The sequence below is a fragment of the Canis lupus genome, chromosome 22 (assembly GCF_003254725.2).
Source record: "Canis lupus dingo isolate Sandy chromosome 22, ASM325472v2, whole genome shotgun sequence".
Classification (NCBI taxonomy): Eukaryota; Metazoa; Chordata; class Mammalia; order Carnivora; family Canidae; genus Canis; species Canis lupus.
The window spans coordinates 15852971-15872627 of NC_064264.1; the positions used below are offsets into that span (position 1 = coordinate 15852971).

General features: G+C 37.7%; 1 protein-coding gene across 19 annotated transcripts in view; it reads right to left on the reverse strand.

Moving 5' to 3' along the window:
• DIAPH3 (diaphanous related formin 3) overlaps nt 1-19657 on the reverse strand; it is a 506600-nt gene that overhangs the window by 317609 nt on the left and 169334 nt on the right. For all 19 annotated transcript variants that reach the window (XR_007405049.1, XR_007405048.1, XR_007405050.1 and 16 more), the window contains 5 exons: nt 9953-10059; nt 9548-9666; nt 8604-8720; nt 4347-4465; nt 1367-1431 (listed from right to left, as the gene is read on the reverse strand). Coding sequence is in view for 15 of the 19 variants with exons in the window: in XM_049099479.1 (XP_048955436.1) it covers nt 1367-1431; nt 4347-4465; nt 8604-8720; nt 9548-9666; nt 9953-10059 (527 nt within the window). In the remaining 4 variants the exon portion in view is untranslated. The remainder of the gene's footprint in view (nt 1-1366; nt 1432-4346; nt 4466-8603; nt 8721-9547; nt 9667-9952; nt 10060-19657) is intronic.

Consider the following 19657-nt stretch of genomic DNA (forward strand, 5'->3'; position numbering starts at 1 on the left):
AAAATGATTATAAAAGAAAATTTACACTATCTGGGATGCATCCAAATCAAGTACTTGAAAGTTTTCTACTACTTTCTCTTGAAGAGTTAAAATAGAACACAAAGTAGAGAGTTTGGAATACAAAGTCCAGGTGAGGGGTCACACTACGACATGATCACCTATCAACTGTAACACGTATGACACTTAAATGATCCATTAATTTGTTTCCTATGTTGCTCCAGGGCAAGGACAGTATCATATTCATAGCTATAATCCTAGCCTGTAGCCAGAGCCTCAGGAGTTATTAATCTCTCATTAAGTGGTGAACCTCAGGACTTCTTACACAGGACACATAACAAAGTTTTTCATATATTCCCAGTAACTTATGAAAGACTGTCCATAATTTGCAAGTTATATTATCTTAAAATATTACAAAAATGTATAGCTCTCTCAAGATTCATCTAGGTTCAGATAAATAAAAAATGTAGCCTCTTAGGCATGGTACCAAACACATAGTAAATGTTCATTTAGTATATGTTCATTCAGGTGCTGGTAGTAGTAATTACCATTTATTCCTCCAATGTGAGAAACCAGCCACAAGAATTTAAGGCAGAGTGACTACTTAAGATGTGAGAAACCCCACAATGGCAACGTAAGTTTTTCAAAACAGAAAAAAAGTCTAATGGATATATCCTGAGCAGACATGAAATCGTAGAACATCACCCTAAAGAAAAGTAGGGAATGGCTGGATGGTCAGCAATACTCCTAGGCTGAAACAAGTAGAACCGGTAATATCTGATACCTTTGACCTCTAAAATTAAAGGTTTATATGTTCAACTAGATCTTATGAAGCCACTTAACTCAAAACAAAAAGCAAGTTAACCTCTTAAAACTTTTAGATATAATTTCAATCTTAAGAGCCTAAGTTACAGGATTTCTTGAGAAATACTCCAATCCTAAAACTGACGCTATACATTTTGTTCATTTATTCATTCACACATTCATTTTTTTTTTTTTTTTTTTTTTTTTTTTTAAGTTCTGAGGGCCAGGGTTTATTCTAGGTACAGGGACAGTGAATAAACAAAATCCTTCACATAACAACAAACAAAAAACCTTCCTAAAGTTTACTATAGAGGGAAAAATAGACAATACAGGTAGGAAGTCTGATAATAAACACAAGAGAAGAAAACACAGCATAGAGAGGGACAGGGTTGGAAGTGGAGAGTTAAAATTTTTAAATATAATGGTCTAGGAAATCTTCATCTAGGATGGCATTTGTGCTACCTGAAGGAGGTAAAGAAGAAAGTGAGCACAAAAAGCAAAATGCCTGAGGCAGAAGCATGCCTGATTCTTCCGTAGTCTTGGGGAGTTAGTCAAAATTACTTACTTTCTTGTGCAGTTCTGACGCTTTCTCTTCAAACTCTTCTAGTTTTGCTTGATCTATGCAAGTATCTAAAATTGCAATAACATTTTTTATTCCAGTACTTCTTAAAATCATTATGACTTGAAAAGTTTAGAAAGAAAACCATAGAAAAGAATGAGAAATAGTGCCAGTAATAAAATAAACAAAACATAGAAACCTAATACTGGCATGGAGAAGGATTTTCCAAGTGTGATACCAAGACCATAAGATATAAAGGTAAAGACAAACGCAAGTATAATTTCAAACTATTAGACAAGAGGAGGAGAATGTTCAAATGTAACATGGAATATTCAAAGGTTTTTATCATCAATTCATTAATATTTTGAAGGAAGAAGATGATATCCAACACAAGTTAGGAAAACGGGCAACGGTAACGAACCAAAAATTAGGAACAACAAAATTAACGGTTGCTAACACGTATGAGCAGGTATTTCATTTCACCTAATACAAAAATATAAACTTTATTTAATGAGACGCAGATTAAAGATTAAATGATCCAATAATGCCAAGTGCTAGAGATAGCACAGAGAAACTGACTTGCCTACATAAGTACATGTAATGGAAGTATAATTAATGAATTTTGGCCAATGAATAGGCAAGATGTACTAAAATTTAAAATACGCATTTTCTTTTATTCAACAATTCTATTGTTAGGATTTTGCCTTTAAGCAAGAATGTTCATTAAAATATTGTTAGCCAACATCTGGAAATAGATGTCCATCAATAACTGTTTGATTAAATAAGCTACAATATATATGCACATGATGGGATACAATGCAGAAGAAGGGATTCCTATAGATTCCCCATAACGTATTTGATCCCTTGTTTAAATACAAGGAATACATAAATATGATTTTAAAAAACACGTTAAAGAAGGCTTATGATGAAAAGTAACAACCAAATCACTACACTAAAAACTCAATTCCACTTCTGAAATTCAGCCTCTTACAGTTCTTCTTTTATTAGATTATTCTGGCAGTTAGCTTCCCAACTCTAAATAAAATTTAACATTATTTCTTGATTTATGTGTTTAATATATTATAGATAGCTTCCTATTATAGAAGATGAAAATGGCATTCTTTGTCTAATCCTGTTTATTTTAATAATTTTATTTTCTAAAATGGCTGGCTCTGTAGCACTAAATAAATACTTAAACCTCTGATTCCCCTTATGAAAAGAGTATCTCCTGATTTTCACTCTAACATATGAAGTTATCTGTGCCTCATATTTTCCAGTGTCTCTCTACCCTCATGTCCAACCCCAGGTCCTTACATTCACCTATCCATGTAAATACAGTGATATTCTCTTCTGTAAGTCCTTTGCACTGTGTCTCTAAGTTTTTTGTAAACATTTAAAATCAACACATTTGTCATAACTATGTAAATATGTTTCACTCATGGAGTCAGAGAGTCTATTTCTTTCTGAAGAGTTCAATGTGTAGGGGCAGCCCAGGTGGCTCAATGATTTGGCACCACCTTCAGCCCAGGGTGTGATCCTGGAGTCCTGGGATCGAGTCCCACACCAAGGCTCCCTGCATGGAGCCTGCTTCTCCCTCTACCTGTGTCTGTGTCTCTGCCTCTGCCTCTCTCCGTCTCTCATGAATAAATAAAATCTTTAAAAAAAAAAAGAGTTCAATGTCTAAATCTCTAATCTACTCAAGAAAAACATTCCTAATAGCCAGGTGGAATAAACTTGGTTTTCAGATGCTATTCAAAATCGTCTCACATTTTAGTTTGTTTTTGTATTTACAGTATGTTTTTCCTCATTTCTCTGTCCCTCCCACCACTAAGAGGAACTTCTAATTGCTTCTCCCCTGTGGAGAGAAATATGCACTTTCTTTGTCAGTGCCACAAATTTTATCTAGCTCCTTTCTCATTCTATATATTCCATACATCTTCCTGGACTCAAATATCCTATGAAGAAAAAAAAAAAAAAAACACCTCACTCAAATAATGGATATTTTTTCATGTTACACCAAAATTTGACATATACATATTCCTTACACATTAGTTTCTATGTGGGATCACATATCAATGAATATTTCCTTCTCTGTTACTTTAAAATCCATGAATTCTTTACCCATGCAGAATTTATATCAGGCATTGGAATTTGGAAAAGAGTGGTTTACAGAGTCATGCAGATTCTCCAAATGCTGACATATCTCATTATACAATATCAAAATAATCACCAATGATCTCATCAGAAAAAAATTTGAGTACTGGGAAGCTGTCAAGCTAACAATAGCAGATGTAAGTTTTCCAAAACTCGAATTTTACTTGAAAGCTTGAATTTGATCATTGGTAACAAATTCTATCAGTTGTTTCCTTGACATTACAGACCTATTTCATTTTTTTAAGAAAGTGTGTGTCAAACAGTCACACCTGAGTAGCCACAGCTTTTATGATGATCATCCCTTAAAAGTAAACAAAACGAAAACAAAAACAACCAATTCAGCTTATAGTACAAGCAAACACACAGGTATTTGCTCATTGTACTTTGGTAGGCAGAAGTGCTAAACATGTATAATTTGTTTTGTCATAGGGGATATTAAAATAATGTGTACTCAAGGGTTAGACTTTTAATAAAATAGTGTTTTTCAGATCTTTATCAAGGACACTCAAATAAAACACAGCAGTTTCTAATGTTTTGTTTTACTCGGAGTGAGGAATACAACAGCTACTAACACGGTTTGGTGTCACTGCCTTGATTTCTAACCAAGTGCTAGCAGTTTGACCCACAAACGTTTATATCACTAGCACAAGTACCAACACAACGGAAAAGGCAAATAAGGTCTTAGTATGGTTATGAAAATAGTTCTGACTCTTTGGATGGCCTGAAAGGGTATCAAGGGCCCTCAGGACTCTACAGGTCACAACATGAGAACCAATGCTGCAAAGTAGGGAATAATAAAATGTTTCCATTTAAATATTAGAGAAATACTCACCAACAAACTGACTTAAATCTAAATCCAGTCTTTTCCGATATGTGAAGTCTGGATCCATCCCATCTCTATGCAATACAATCTGAGATATACACTCATCAATTAATTTGAAGTACTGTTGCCTAAAACCAAGAAAAAGAATAAATGTATACTCAACTTATTAGTGTAACTTAACATCAAAATCAAGTACTTTGGTAAGCTTCCTTTCAAGTTCAATAATTTACACCTTTGTATAGTTCCAACAATTGATAGGTCAGATCTAACACAGGAGTGAGAGTAAATACAACAGTCATCACTTTCTTTCCAGTGATATTAAGACCTTAAATTTTTATACTAGTTTAGCCAATATAGTGCCGTAATGATGATTTGTTTTACAAAAATCAGAACCTTGACTTATTTACAAAGCACTAAAAAAAAAATTAAGATGAAGTGATATGTGCTTAAAAGCAGTCCTCAACAGAGATCAACCTACCACTCTACCATACTAAAATAGCTACCACTAATTCATTTTATTAACACAAGCCAAAATATATTTTTTTTCAAGAAAATTCTTTGGAAGGTTCTTAAAATTCTACATAAACTATTTTTAGAATGCTTGTGGAGTCCAATTAAAAACTGATACTGTAAATTATATACGATTCCAAATAAATATTTCTTACTGAAAAGACAACTGAAAAAACTTAGTATGACAGTTTTTTGTCCAAAAATTAAAGTTTTTATAATTGAAAAAAGTTTAGAACATCGAGAGAAGCATTGGTAATACCATCTTGCTTTGGTATGTACCCAAGATCAGTGTCTTAAACATTTTTAGTTTCTCCCAATCAATGACCATTTGCTGTCTTTGCTAATGTGAAGTTGTTGTGAATTTCAGCACAATGGGTCATTTATAATGACCCATTTGTAATGGGTCATTATAAATAAGCAAAATATTTTGTAATATTGTTTGTAATTTGTTTGTAATAAGCAAAAGAACATCCCTTAAAACTTAAGTCAACAAATTTAAAAGAAATATTCAACAGATTTAATGACAAAATCAAACTAAAGTGACAGAAAGGGTGGGTGCTATCTCAATGAGGTCAGCCTTTCATCCCAAGCCAATCCTAAGACTCTTCTTCCCTCAAAGACTTTTGACACACATTTCCTCTCCACATTTTTATCATGTGGCATATCTAGCCACTTGAGCTTTTCTTCTCCCTAGAAACTGTGTCTCACTTGCCCTTGATCTACCTACCTCACACCTAATAAATGACCCATTGTGCTGAAATTCACAACAACTTCACATTAGCAAAGACAGCAAATGGTCATTGATTGGGAGAAACTAAAAATGTTTAAGACACTGATCTTGGGTACATACCAAAGCAAGATGGTATTACCAATGCTTCCCTCGATGTTCTAAACTTTTTTCAAAAAAAAATAGTCTCCCATTTCCTAATATTTTCCATAATAACTCCATTTATAGTTAAGGTACATAAATTGCATACACGTTTTTATCTATCACATTTGAAAACTGAGATGATATATTCCATTCTTTTTTACTCTTACTGAATGTTACCCTAGTGTTGTTTTAATACAAACAGACTTTGAATTAACAACATAGGCTATTTAGTGTGCTTTTTCTTTAAGTCATAATCTCAGTAAATATTTTCTCACCTCCACAGTTCTCACTGATAAATTCATTTACAAAGTAACTGAAATTTCATGCAAAAACTCTTTCAAGGCAACACTAGCAAAATAAATAAATAATGTACTTCTGGATTCCAGAAATATATATCTAGAAAATAATCTCCATGAGCAATTATTGGTGAGTCAGTAAATATGTCAGAGGAATAGGTGGATAACCTAATTAAGGGATGAACATAAATTGTCATTAGTTCACTGATATCTCATTTTTGTTGGAGAAATTTAAAAATCATCTTTACTTTCTCTTTAGTATTTTTACCAGATATCAGAATTATCTCCCATGTACATTCAACTAGCATAATATTTTGCATTTGTAAGCCATGGAGTTAAAGAATTGAATTTGATCTTCTACTCCACCCTCCAATTATCTTTCTGCACTTCATTTTACTTGGGGGCAGGGGCCTACCTTTCATGTACATTCTCAATCAAGTTCCACTTCAGTAAAATTTCCTTTTGTTCCAAATGAGAAAGTAAGCTAAATTTCTATTTTTCCTATCCACTAATTCTTTAAAATGGGAATACCTTGCATTCTAAAATAATGCCACTTATACAAACTTTTAAGAATATCATCAATATTTATTTAGAATGTTCATTAAACAAAAAATGTTCAGATAATTAAAGATTTAAGGGAAAAATCTAGGTCCATCTTAAGATAGTAAAAACCAAAAAAAATGAAGCTAAAACCAAAAGAATATTCATAGAACTACACATCTCTCAGTGTGAATGTTACTGTATATAAAAAGTTAAACAATTTTAAATAACTATATGACAAATTATGTAAATGACTATAATCTGACTCAATCTTGTTTTTGTTTTTTTCTTCTGACTCAATCTTGTAATAAAAATATATGCTCTATAAGAATAAATCACAACAACAATAAATACCTATGAGAATTTGGGCATATGGGGGAAAAACATGGAATTGTCTTGATTACAGTAGTCATAGGAGGAACGATAACTTCACAGGGACCGTATTTGGAACAAAGACCAAGGTCCTGGGGCTTACAGAGTCAAAGAAGAATCCAGCATAGATAAGAATCAAATTAAAAATGTGGTACTTGAAAAATGACCAAAATAACTGTCTATGCCTCAGTAATGTCACTTTGGTGATGCTACAAGTTTAATTTTTCTCTGAGACTCTTAATTCCACTGAAGTGAGAAGATTGCCTCAGCATGTCCTAGGAGAGTTGAGCTTTTCAATCTGTTTTAAAGGTAGACACAACCGCATGCCCTCTTGGAGCACAGATTAAGGGATTAGGGTAAAATGAAGGGATCAAAAGTAAGATATAACCCCCCTGACTGAAAACTTTGAAAGCAAACAATATTCCTGAATTCTTGAAATCTCCAGCAGCATCAGAGGTTGACAGAACCAACCATACAGGGATCAAGAAAAGGATGGGGTTACTTTAGAGTAAGTGGAAGCTTCGATTTTATTTTTAAGAACATTTGGGAAAAAATATAGTAGTATAATCAGCGAGGTACCTCTGATATTTAAAAGTATTTAATCAATGTATTAATATTTGTATTTTAATCAATGTATTTGTATTTTATTAATACTTTTGTCTATGTATTAGTATTTTATATTAGTATTTACAAGAGAAAGAGATAAGCCAAATGATCTGTACTCATCCCAAAGAACCTAACCTAAGTTTTAACTTTTTTTTTTTTTTTTAACTATAATTCTATTCACTTGTTAGGTATATCAAAAGCCTGAACTGCACCCTCTGATGTCACCCAGAGTGAATGAGACACGTCTAGCAAATTTTTCTGCATGAAACTAGAAATGACATACTACCCAAAGTATTTGAGAATGAAATTTCAGCAAAACTAAAGGCAACAAAAATGGTTTTATATTCAAGGATCTCAGTTCCCTCATAAAACAGTAACAAAGTGGAAAGAGGAATATAGGGAGAGCATTTACTGAGGGTACACCATGTGCCAGTTATTTGGCTAGGAGTTTTATCCATGCTACTATATTCCATCTTCATAACCACCCAGCAACTTAGATGCTAATATCCTTACACAGCTACAGATAGACAAGGTACAGACAGGATAAACAATCTGTTAAGCTCAAGATGGCTAGGATATAATCAAACTTGAAATGTCATTTGTCTAGCTTTTCTGATACATTAGCAACATTAAATATAACTGTATTATCAAGGAACTTTCTAGCTACTTAAGCACTAATAAAAGCAAGGTTTAGTACCCTTCATGTAACTTTTAAAAAGAAACTTCTCAACATCATTCCTACTACTTAAAGACTAACCAGAAAATATTATCCATCATATGATAAATTAGTAATTTGTTGCTAGTTCACATTTTTATTAGATGAAAACTTGTTACCAAGAATCCACTGGAGCTTTAAAAATAACGGTAATATCATTTTACCATCACCTGTCTAAATATATGCCCAGAAGAAATGCCACATTCCATGAGTCAATATTAAAACAGAAATAAAAATCTGAAACTTATTTGTTTGCCCAAATCAAACATCAGGTGATTTTCATAATTAATAGAATTTTATTAGTGAAAGAAAACATAAGAACATAACTTCTTCTTACCTTATAAAATAATTCTTACCTTATACTATAATCATTTCGAATCAGCAAAAGGTGCTGAAGAATAGAAATGAAATATCCCTCTGCTTTAGTTTCCTTAACTGAGTTCCACACCATGTTGTAAATATCATATGCTTCAGTAAACTGATTAAGGAATATATGGATTTATTTATCCTCTACACCAAACAACTGCAGTAATGTGGCATAGAAACTACTCTCTCTAAGACTTCAAAAGATTATTATGTGCCTTAGCCTAGAATAGGTATCATGTATAGTCAATGTCAAATAAAACACAGGTATCTAGGATTCAGAGTACAGGAAAAACATTTTGCAAATGACAACTTGACCTGACTCCCTGGCTTCTCCTCCATGATCAACTCCAACTACTCCCCTCTCTCAAGCCAAGCTGTTGCTGGTGGCAAGGTAACAGGAAGCTGGTTGTGAATACTATATTAGGTTTTCAGAGTGCCCTTATCAAGAGAGCTGCTGCCAGGCACTATCCACCATGGACAAATAAGCCCCAGGGGAGGACGGGAACCTGGTGGACTTCTGGAAAAGCACAGAGATCTGCAGACCCATAAAGTTAAAAAAGGTCCACGTGAGTGTGCACCCAAGGTATAGGGCAGAAGCCAACTAGCAGGATAAGGGTACCTTACTAATTTTAATGTTGGAAAGTATTAGGAGAGGGGAGGTGCCAAACATGAGAAGAAAAAACAGATAGTACATATACATGAGAGGCCGAATAGAATCCATCTGTAGGCTGTAACGTCTATTTACATATGCATCTACTTAGAAAAACACACATTAAACTAATAAGAAAAGTTTATATAGAATCAATCTGATTCATAAAGGTTTGACTTTATGTTGTTTATACAGAAATGGCTTCAGAAGTTTAATATTTTGGAAGGTTGGTTGGGGTTTAGCAACAATTTTCCATATTTCACTAAATTCAGAACAAAAGGATATTCAAGTTCAGCTCTAATATCTTCAAGGCGATGGGAGAACTCAAGCAAATCTTCTTCCTTATGCTCATCAAAGACTTTAAGTTGGATATCCAGGCTATCATTCTTCATACATTTTAAATCCTACAGGCATTAAATAGAAATGACAATTAACGGTTTTCTTTTTAATAATGCAAAAAAGTTAATGAAAAACATAAACAATAAACCAGCCATTTGACTGGATTTATAGCATTCAAACACTCAAAGTGTTAAATAATACCCACATCTTATCTATATTTCACAAATTTTTATACTCAAGCCTTTTTTCCCCCCACAGATAAATTATTCTTGAAGGTAATTTATCTAAATTTCCCCCTATTCAAGTACTCCTCTAATTTAAATATTAATAAGGAGACTGCAGGGCACTTACTGGCAAGATCTCTTTCAATCCACAACGCATAAATTCATTTCTGATGTGAAGCCTGAAGTCCAAATCATCAGGAGATGTAACAAGGGCATTGATGAGCTGCATACACGCTACCTACAATAGATTGCGCAGTGAGACTTAGGCTCAGATTCCAACATCAAAGAGTCAGAACTGAAATATCAAGGTTTCATTCTAGGAATTATCAAATATCTTCCTTCACAGAAGAATCTATTAAAACAATAGGATGTGTATAAATTATTTTAGTCAATTACATATTAAACAAGAATATTATTTCAGTGGAGTTTTGTTTTTTAATTTTTCATCTGTTTGGGGGTTCTCGTGGAATAGGAGAGAAAAACATTAGGTCCTGGTACCATTTCATAAAAAATTTCACTCTAGCCCAAACTTAATTTCTTGTACAAAAATATCATTCCACGCACATACAACACAAAACTGAATATCCTAGTTGAGAAATTATCTCTATTGGATATGTAATACTTACCTAAAATAGAGTGGTAAAATAACTTGCTATTCATCAAGAGAAACCCAAAGTTCTAAACACTTCAAGGTCAACAAGTGTCCTGAATTTGGTTAATGGGGTTGTTATAACCAAAACTATCTTACCAGCTCTGCACAATTAATTAGTAAAATTAACCAGGCAGTGGTTCTTAAACTTTGGCAAGAATTCAAAATATACGTCATGTTTATTCCAAAGGCATAGAGAAATTACATAGCTAATTACATCCTTTACTATATACCTTAAATGATAAAAATGTAAAAATCACTGTATTTTCCACTTATTTAACTCTCCAAATTTCAAAGTGGGTCTACATTTTTTTTTTTTAATTACTGGATGAAATCTTTCATTCTCTGAAATCCCTGTAATCGAAACAAAAGAGATTGAAAGCAAAAGAGATGGTCTCTAGAGAAGCAAAGCATTCTTTGTTGTTGATGACGATGCTATTTTTCTAACTCTACATTCTACCAGAGTCTAACAAGAATGACTGGCTTACTGATCAATATGTTTAACCTCATGCTGTTCCCTAAATTGTCCTTTCTCCATCCCTTAAGGCAAGGTTTATATGAATTTAAAATGCCTTTTTTGGATTAAGACACCGACAGGGGTCTCAGGTCCTGCTGGTTGAAATATATCGTAATTATTGTATTTGATGTCTAAATACTAAAATCTGACCAGCATGCCTCTACTGTCAAAACTTAAGACTATTTAAACTGGAGGAAGGAAATGTGCCAGAAGATAAATAGGGAAAAGGGAAACATTTAAAATAGAAAGAAAGAATAAACTTAAAACTGAAGCTACCTTTCCAGTACACTTCACTCATCTATAACTGTCTCACGTCACAAAGTTTAAAATGCTTTCTATCCACCTCCTTGCCAGGTACCTGGTACCCACAAAAATAGTTTTTCAGCAACAGTATATAATCTTAAACGATTTCAAAGGACATTTAAATAATGTTTCTCTACATTTAGAGCAATTAAATTAGTATTAGTCGCTAGGTTTCTGGAAAAGATGTGAATTATAGACAACTCAAAGCAGCAAAAATAAGCAGCATAAAAATTAGCAGAAAATATGACCTAAATGTAAATATGTGCAGAACAATAGCAGCCTGAAATGGAAGAGAAAGAAGGGAAAAGGATAATCCAAATTCTTTCCAGGAAACATCCTAAAAGGCAATTTCCTATAAAAGCTGAAATAATGAATTTAAGTTAATTATCTAAAATCCCTTCCCAATTCTAATGGGAAAACATAAACAATTTGCTATTATCATGACCTATAACTGCTCTTAATCAAGGTCATGTAAACACGTCTATGAATATGTGCAAGTACATAGCAAAATGCAGTGCTTCCTTACAGAAAAATAATTCTATAATCAAGGTAAAGATCAAAGAGCTCTAGGTTTTCAACATGTACACAGACATACATAGATCCATTTTATCACACAATTTCACACTAATATAGCATACCAGCAGAAAAAGGTGCCAATATAGCATCTATGTCATCAAAATCAATTCCTACAGACAGTGAGTGGGAAAGGCTTGGGAACTATAAAGGTAAACAGGATATATTGCCTACCCTCATGAAGACAGATACAATCATAGAAGGAATATGTTCCACATATAAGGAATATGGAGAAACTAAACACAAAAACAGATGGATAACAGCACAGGCTCTTAAGGATCAGTAAGTAAGCAGCCTGATGAAGTGAAGGGTCAAGCTGAGATGTTCTAAGCAACTAAAGAATGAACATGTTATAGAAGCCATGGGACCTTCCACTTAATTACAAGGAATTCAGATTTCCTGAGTAGTTAGTGAGGGTGGGAATGGAGAGAGCAGTACAAGAAGTCATGAGAAATGAGCCTGGACAAGACGACAGGCTAGGTGAGGCACAGTCTTATGTGGCAAGTCAGAAAATTCAGGTTCAACTGGAAATAAGGGAAACCACAAGGAATTCTATGTAAAGGAGAGGGAAGAGTAGAGGTAACAGTATCAGTTAAGAAACTACTATAGAATCAACTAGTGAGCACTGATGAATGAGAGCTTGAACATTTGAAATGTAAGAAAAACTGAGAGAATTTGAGGGTTGAGTGGACATGGGGTTGACTCAGAAGAATTCACGAGAGACTCCTCACCTAGGAGTCAACTAGATAGCAGGTAGTACCATTAACAGAGTTATAAAATTCAAGGAGAAAAACAGGTTTTAGAGAATAGGATAAATCTCCACTTTTAAAATTCTGAGACTGAAATGTACATTAGGAGGGGCACCTGAGTGGTTCAGTACGTTAAGTGTCTGACTCTTGACTATCTCTGGTCATGAGATAGAGCCCTGCATCAGGCTCCTAGCTGAGCATGAAGCCTGTTTAAGATCCTCTCTCCCCAGGTGCCTGGGTGGCTCAGTCAGTTAAGCATCTGCCTTTGGCTCAAGTCATGATCCCAGAGTCCTGGGATCAAGCCCACATCAGGCTTCCTGCTTAGTAGGGAGTCTGCTTCTCTTTCGGCCCCCCTCCCCCTGTTCATGTACACACACACACTCTCTCTCTCTCAAATAAATAAAATCTTTAAAAAAAAATTCTCCCCATCCCTCTGCCTCTCCCCCACACACTCTAAAAAAAATAAAAATAAATTAAATAAATATACATTAGGAAATCATTCATTCATTAAAAAAAATATAGTTATTGGGTACTTAGCCCATGTCAGCTCAGGATATTAAAAGAAGCTCATGGAAGTAATGGTATTGTGATATTCGCCATGCTGTTTGATGTTCCAAAAATGAAGCATACATAATCTTCATTACTTTGCACTTAACATATTGTTTCGATAGCATGACAAAATGAACTTCCCTATGGAATAGAGGAGGATAAGAAAACAAAGAGCTTCTGCTCTCCTAGAAACATCTTAATTTAACTAAAGCTTCTATCTCTAAACATCAAAATACAGAATTCACCCTTTGTTTACATACTCAACCATTTCACTCTCTCCAAGACTATTTATTGGTACCCACAAAGCACTTCTCAGTGCTAGGGATACAGCTATGGAAAAAGACAGAAATCACTAGGAAAGATAAAGAGTCAAGACTGACCCCAAGGTTTGTGGCCTGGGCATTTCGAAGGATGGGATTATCATTGATTCAGATGGAGAAAGAGGTTTGAGAAGACCTATCAGGGGAGGTGGGTTTTAGAGATGTTAAGTTAGAAATATCTATTAGCGATTAGCATTAAAAAAAAAAAAAAAGTGGAGAAGGTAACTGGCTCTAGGAGAGCCAGGTTCAAGAAAGAGGTTACCACAGCAACTGCGGGCAAAAATCAGGGTCTACATGGAACCACTTGGGAGTAGCAGAGAGAAAAGACCAATAGGGTATTTCAATTGCAGGTTTTCCTTTAAAGGCTGGGGAAATAAAGCAAAAAGGCTTTATATTTGCCTTTTGATGTAGAATATGTAGTGATGTAGAAGAAGAAAGATTGTAATGCCCAGGGATTACGGGAGGAAAGTGTTTTGACAGTGAGAGTGACCAATTGAGTCAGGGGCTCTAATAGGTCAACTAAGAGGACTATTAAGTTACAGGCGCATTTGGCAAATTGATGACTTGACAAGAACAGTTTCTACAAAGGGACAGAGCTGCTGTCTCAAGTAGGAAAATATTCACTTTCTCATATATACCACATGCAACCAAGATCATTAAAATTGGCACTAGAATATTCTCCTCCTTCCTCCAAACGCATCTTTATACTTCAGTTTATTAACCTTTGGTTTCAGCAAGTAAGGTGTTTCTCTTTAGGTGTTAAATCATGGACTCAATTCTAACAGATATTGCAAGCTCATTTTGTTACTCTTGTCTCAATTATCAAGGAGGCCGCTTGCGTGAGTAAAAGTATTTTTAGCCTAACCTGTAGCTGGAGGGCTGTGTGAGTGTGTGACCAACTCAGGCGTAGGATATAGCTGAAGGGATGTTTCCTCAAGAGCAGCAGCAAACAAAAGGTTCACCTCAAGGGATGGGACCAGCAAAGCCCACAGACCAAGTCCAGGAAAAGGAGCAGCAGGAAGCGTAATTACAAAGAGTGGAACAAATGTCAGCAACACAGGAAACTAGAAGGCACAGATGCGCAACAGGGGGCCAAGTAAATAAACTGTAAACAGAAGTCTCAGAAGAGATATTCAATATGAGGGACAGAGCTGGTCAAAGGCAATCTGAGGAACAAGGCAAATGATCAAGGAAAAATCATTAGACCTAGAAAAAGGTTAATCAGCAAGACAAAGAAAGGAACATGCCACCATCTACATCACTTCATCAGCAAAGTAGTTTTCTGCCCTTGAAAATGGTCACATTTCTTCATCTGTGAATACCCATCACCTAAATTTCCTCTCATACACAATTTAACTTACTATCACCATGCTCAGTGAAAATATGCGAAAAAATAAACACGTCAAGAATTTTTACATTTTGACCAAAAACCTGTGACACTTTCAGACAAACAACCTGAAGCACAAAATTCAAGGTATTCTAACAGGTGTGATGCCTGAGGCTCAAACATTAAACCCATCCAATGTTTTCAAAGGCCACCAGAGCAAATGCTTTGTGTCCATGATTGTGCTGAAGGAACCGAGAAGGTATCTGACAGCCAAAGCAAGTATATTCTTCAGAAAGCTCATACTTTGTTAACATGTTCGTCCTGAATACAAGTAGAGGTCTTTACAAGTAAAATGATGGCTATACAACACTCAAAATATATCAGCTTTATAACCTAAATTCACGTTATAAACAAGTACCAGTCAAGTACTTACATAAAAATTCTATCAGAATCTGTGAATAATTATTACCTGGGCCTGGAAGATACAGCTTAGATTGTTATTCATCTTCCCTACCTCATAGCAGAAATCATCTGTTTCTCTTTGCACAATCAAATTTCATATTTATCAAGTTAAAATGAGTACATGGTGCTTACAGAGAAATAGTTTGCCTCTAGTGCAAAGACCCCAAAGAATTTAAAAAGTACACGCATTAATTCAGAATAAAAACTAGAGGGAGGGGCAAGATGGCCGGAGAGTAGGGTCCCCAGGTCACCTGTCCCCGCCAAATTACCAAGAAAACCTTCAAATTATCCTGAAAATCTACGAATTCGGCCTGAGATTTAAAGAGAGACCAGCTGGAATGCTACAGTGAGAAGAGTTTGCGCTTCTATCAAGGTAGGAAGACGGGGAAAAAAATAAAGAAACAAAGGCCTCCAAGGGGGAGGGGCCCCGCGAGGAGCCGGGCTGAGGCCGGGGCGAGTGTCCCCAGGACAGGAGAGCCCCGTCCCAGAGGAGCAGGAGCTGCACCGACCTTCCCGGGGGAAAGGGGCTCGCGGGGAGGTGGAGCAGGACCCAGGAGGGCGGGGATGCCCTCGGGCTCCCCGGAACAGTAACCGCAACTGCGCGCCCAGGAGAGTGCGCCGAGCTCCCCAAGAGCTGCAGCGCGCACAGCGGGACCGGGCGGGACCCGGAGCAGCTCGGAGGGGCTCGGGCAGAGGAAGAGGCTCCGTGCGGAGGGGGCTGCGCGGTTCCAGGAGCAGCTCGAAGGGGCTCGGGCGGCGGCTCCGCGGAGGGGGCTGCGGGGCGGGAGCAGCTCGGGGGGCTCGGGGGCGGCTCCGCGGAGGGGGCTGCGGGGCGGGAGCAGCTCGGGGGGCTCGGGGGCGGCTCCGCGGAGGGAGCAGCTCGGGGGGCTCGGGGGCGGCTCCACGGAGGGGGCTGCGGGGCGGGAGCAGCTCGGGGGGGGCTCGGGGGCGGCTCCGCGGAGGGGGCTGCGGGGCGGGAGCAGCTCGGGGGGCTCGGGGCGGCTCCGCGGAGGGGGATGCGGGGCGGGAGCGGCTGGGGGGGCTCGGGGGCGGCTCCGCGGAGGGGGCTGCGGGGCGGGAGCAGCTCGGAGGACTCGGGGCGGCTCCGCAGAGGGGGATGCGGGGCGGGAGCAGCTCGGGGGGCTCGGGGGCGGCTCCGCGGAGGGGGCTGCGGGGCGGGAGCGAATCCAACAGCGCAGGCCCCAGAGCACAGGGCGCCGGGACACAGCCCAGGATCCGGCCTCCCCCGGGACAGGCAGAGGCCGGGAGGGCCCAGGACAGCAAGGACGCTACTGCCCCAGCTGAGCAGATCAGCGGCCCCGCCCGGAGCCTCCAGGCCCTGCAGACGGAGAGCTCCGGAGCTACTGCGGGGGCTGACTCCAGGGCTCCAGAGCTGCCCCGCCACTGGGGCTGTTTCTCCTGCGGCCTCACGAGGTAAACAACCCCCACTGAGCCCTGCACCAGGCAGGGGCAGAGCAGCTCCCCCAACTGCTCACACCTGAAAATCAGCACAACAGGCCCCTCCCCCAGAAGACCAGCTAGACGGACAACTTACAGGAGAAGCCAAGGGACTTAAAGTACACAGAATCAGAAGATACTCCCCTGTGGTTCTTTTCTTTTCTTTTTTTTTTTTTTTTTTTTTTTTTGGTTGTTGTTTTGTTTTGCTTTTTGATTCGTTTCCTTCCCCCACCCCTTTTTTCCTTTCTTTTTCTTTTTTTTTTCTTTTTTTATCTTCCTTTTTTCGTTCTCTTTCTCTTTTCTTTCCTTCTTTCTTTCCTCTCTTTTTCTCCTTTTCCCAATACAACTTGCTTTTGGCCACTCTGCACTGAGCAAAATGACTAGAAGGAAAACCTCACCTCAAAAGAAAGAATCAGAAACAGTCCTCTCTCCCACAGAGTTACAAAATCTCGATTACAATTCAATGTCAGAAAGCCAATTCAGAAGCACTACTATACAGCTACTGGTGGCTCTAGAAAAAAGCATAAAGGACTCAAGAGACTTCATGACTGCAGAATTTAGAGCTAATCAGGCAGAAATTAAAAATCAATTGAATGAGATGCAATCCAAACTAGAAGTCCTAACGACGAGGGTTAACGAGGTGGAAGAACAAGTGAGTGACATAGAAGACAAGTTGATAGCAAAGAGGGAAACTGAGGAAAAAAGAGACAAACAACTAAAAGACCATGAAGATAGATTAAGGGAAATAAACGACAGCCTGAGGAAGAAAAACCTACGTTTAATTGGGGTTCCCGAGGGCGCCGAAAGGGACAGAGGGCCAGAATATGTATTTGAACAAATTCTAGCTGAAAACTTTCCTAATCTGGGAAGGGAAACAGGCATTCAGATCCAGGAAAGAGAGAGATCCCCCCCTAAAATCAATAAAAACCGTTCAACACCTAGACATTTAATAGTGAAGCTTGCAAATTCCAAAGATACAGAGAAGATCCTTAAAGCAGCAAGAGACAAGAAATCCCTGACTTTTATGGGGAGGAGTATTAGCGTAACAGAACACCTCTCCACAGAGACCTGGCAGGCCAGAAAGGGCTGGCAGGATATATTCAGGGTCCTCAATGAGAAGAACATGCAACCAAGAATACTTTCTCCAGCAAGGCTCTCATTCAAAATGGAAGGAGAGATAAAGAGCTTCCAAGACAGGCAGCCACTGAAAGAATATGTGACCTCCAAACCAGCTCTGCAAGAAATTTTAAGGGGGACTCTTAAAATTCCCCTTTAAGAAGAAGTTCAGTGGAACAATCCACAAAAACAAGGATTGAATAGATATCATGATGACACTAAACTCATATCTGTCAATAGTAACTCTGAATGTGAACGGGCTTAATGACCCCATCAAAAGGCGCAGGGTTTCAGACTGGATAAAAAAGCAGGACCCATCTATTTGCTGTCTACAAGAGACTCATTTTAGACAGAAGGACACCTACAGCCTGAAAATAAAAGGTTGGAGAACCATTTACCATTCGAATGGTCCTCAAAAGAAAGCAGGGGTAGCCATCCTTGTATCAGATAAACTAAAATTTACCCCGAAGACTGCAGTGAGAGATGAAGAGGGACACTATATCATACTTGGAGGATCTATCCAACAAGGGGACTTAACAATCCTCAATATTTATGCCCCGAATGTGGGAGCTGCCAAATATATAAATCAATTATTTACCAAAGTGAAGAAATACTTAGATAATAATACACTTGGTGACTTCAATCTAGCTCTTTCTATACTCCATAGGTCTTCTAAGCAAAACATCTCCAAAGAAACGAGAGCTTTACCAGATGGATTTCACAGATATCTACAGAACTTTACATCCAAACTCAAGTGAATACACATTCTTCTCAAGTGCACATGGAATTTTCTCCAGAATAGACCACATACTGGGTCACAAATCGGGTCTGAACCAATTCCAAAAGATTGGTATCGTCCCCTGCATATTCTCAGACCATAATGCCTTGAAATTAGAACTAAATCACAAGAAGTTTGGAAGGACCTCAAACACGTGGAGGTTAAGGACCATCCTGCTAAAAGATGAAAGGGTCAACCAGGAAATTAAGGAAGAATTAAAAAGATTCATGGAAACTAATGAGAATGAAGATACAACAGTTCAAAATCTTTGGGATGCAGCAAAAGCAGTCCTAAGGGGGAAATACATCGCAATACAAGCATCCATTCAAAAACTGGAAAGAACTCAAATACAAAAGCTAACCTTACACATAAAGGAGCTAGAGAATAAACAGCAGATTGACCCCACGCCCAGCAGAAGAAGAGAGTTAATAAAGATTCGAACAGAACTCAACGAAATCGAGACCAGAAGAACTGTGGAACAGATCAACAGAACCAGGAGTTGGTTCTCTGAAAGAATTAATAAGATAGATAAACCATTAGCCAGCCTTGTTAAAAAGAAGAGAGAGAAGACTCAAATTAATAAAATCATGAATGAGAAAGGAGAGATCACTACCAACACCAAGGAAATACAAACGATTTTAAAAACATATTATGAACAGCTATATGCCAATAAATTAGGCAATCTAGAAGAAATGGACACATTCCTGGAAAGCCACAAACTACCAAAACTGCAACAGGAAGAAATAGAAAAGCTGAACAGGCCAATAACCAGGGAGGAAATTGAAGCAGTCATCAAAAACCTCCCAAGACACAAGAGTCCAGGGCCAGATGGCTTCCCAGGGGAATTCTATCAAACGTTTAAAGAAGAAACCATACCTATTCTCCTAAAGCTGTTTGGAAAGATAGAAAGAGATGGAGTACTTCCAAATTCGTTCTATGAGGCCAGCATCACCTTAATTCCAAAACCAGACAAAGACCCCACCAAAAAGGAGAATTACAGACCAATATCCCTGTTGAACATGGATGCAAAA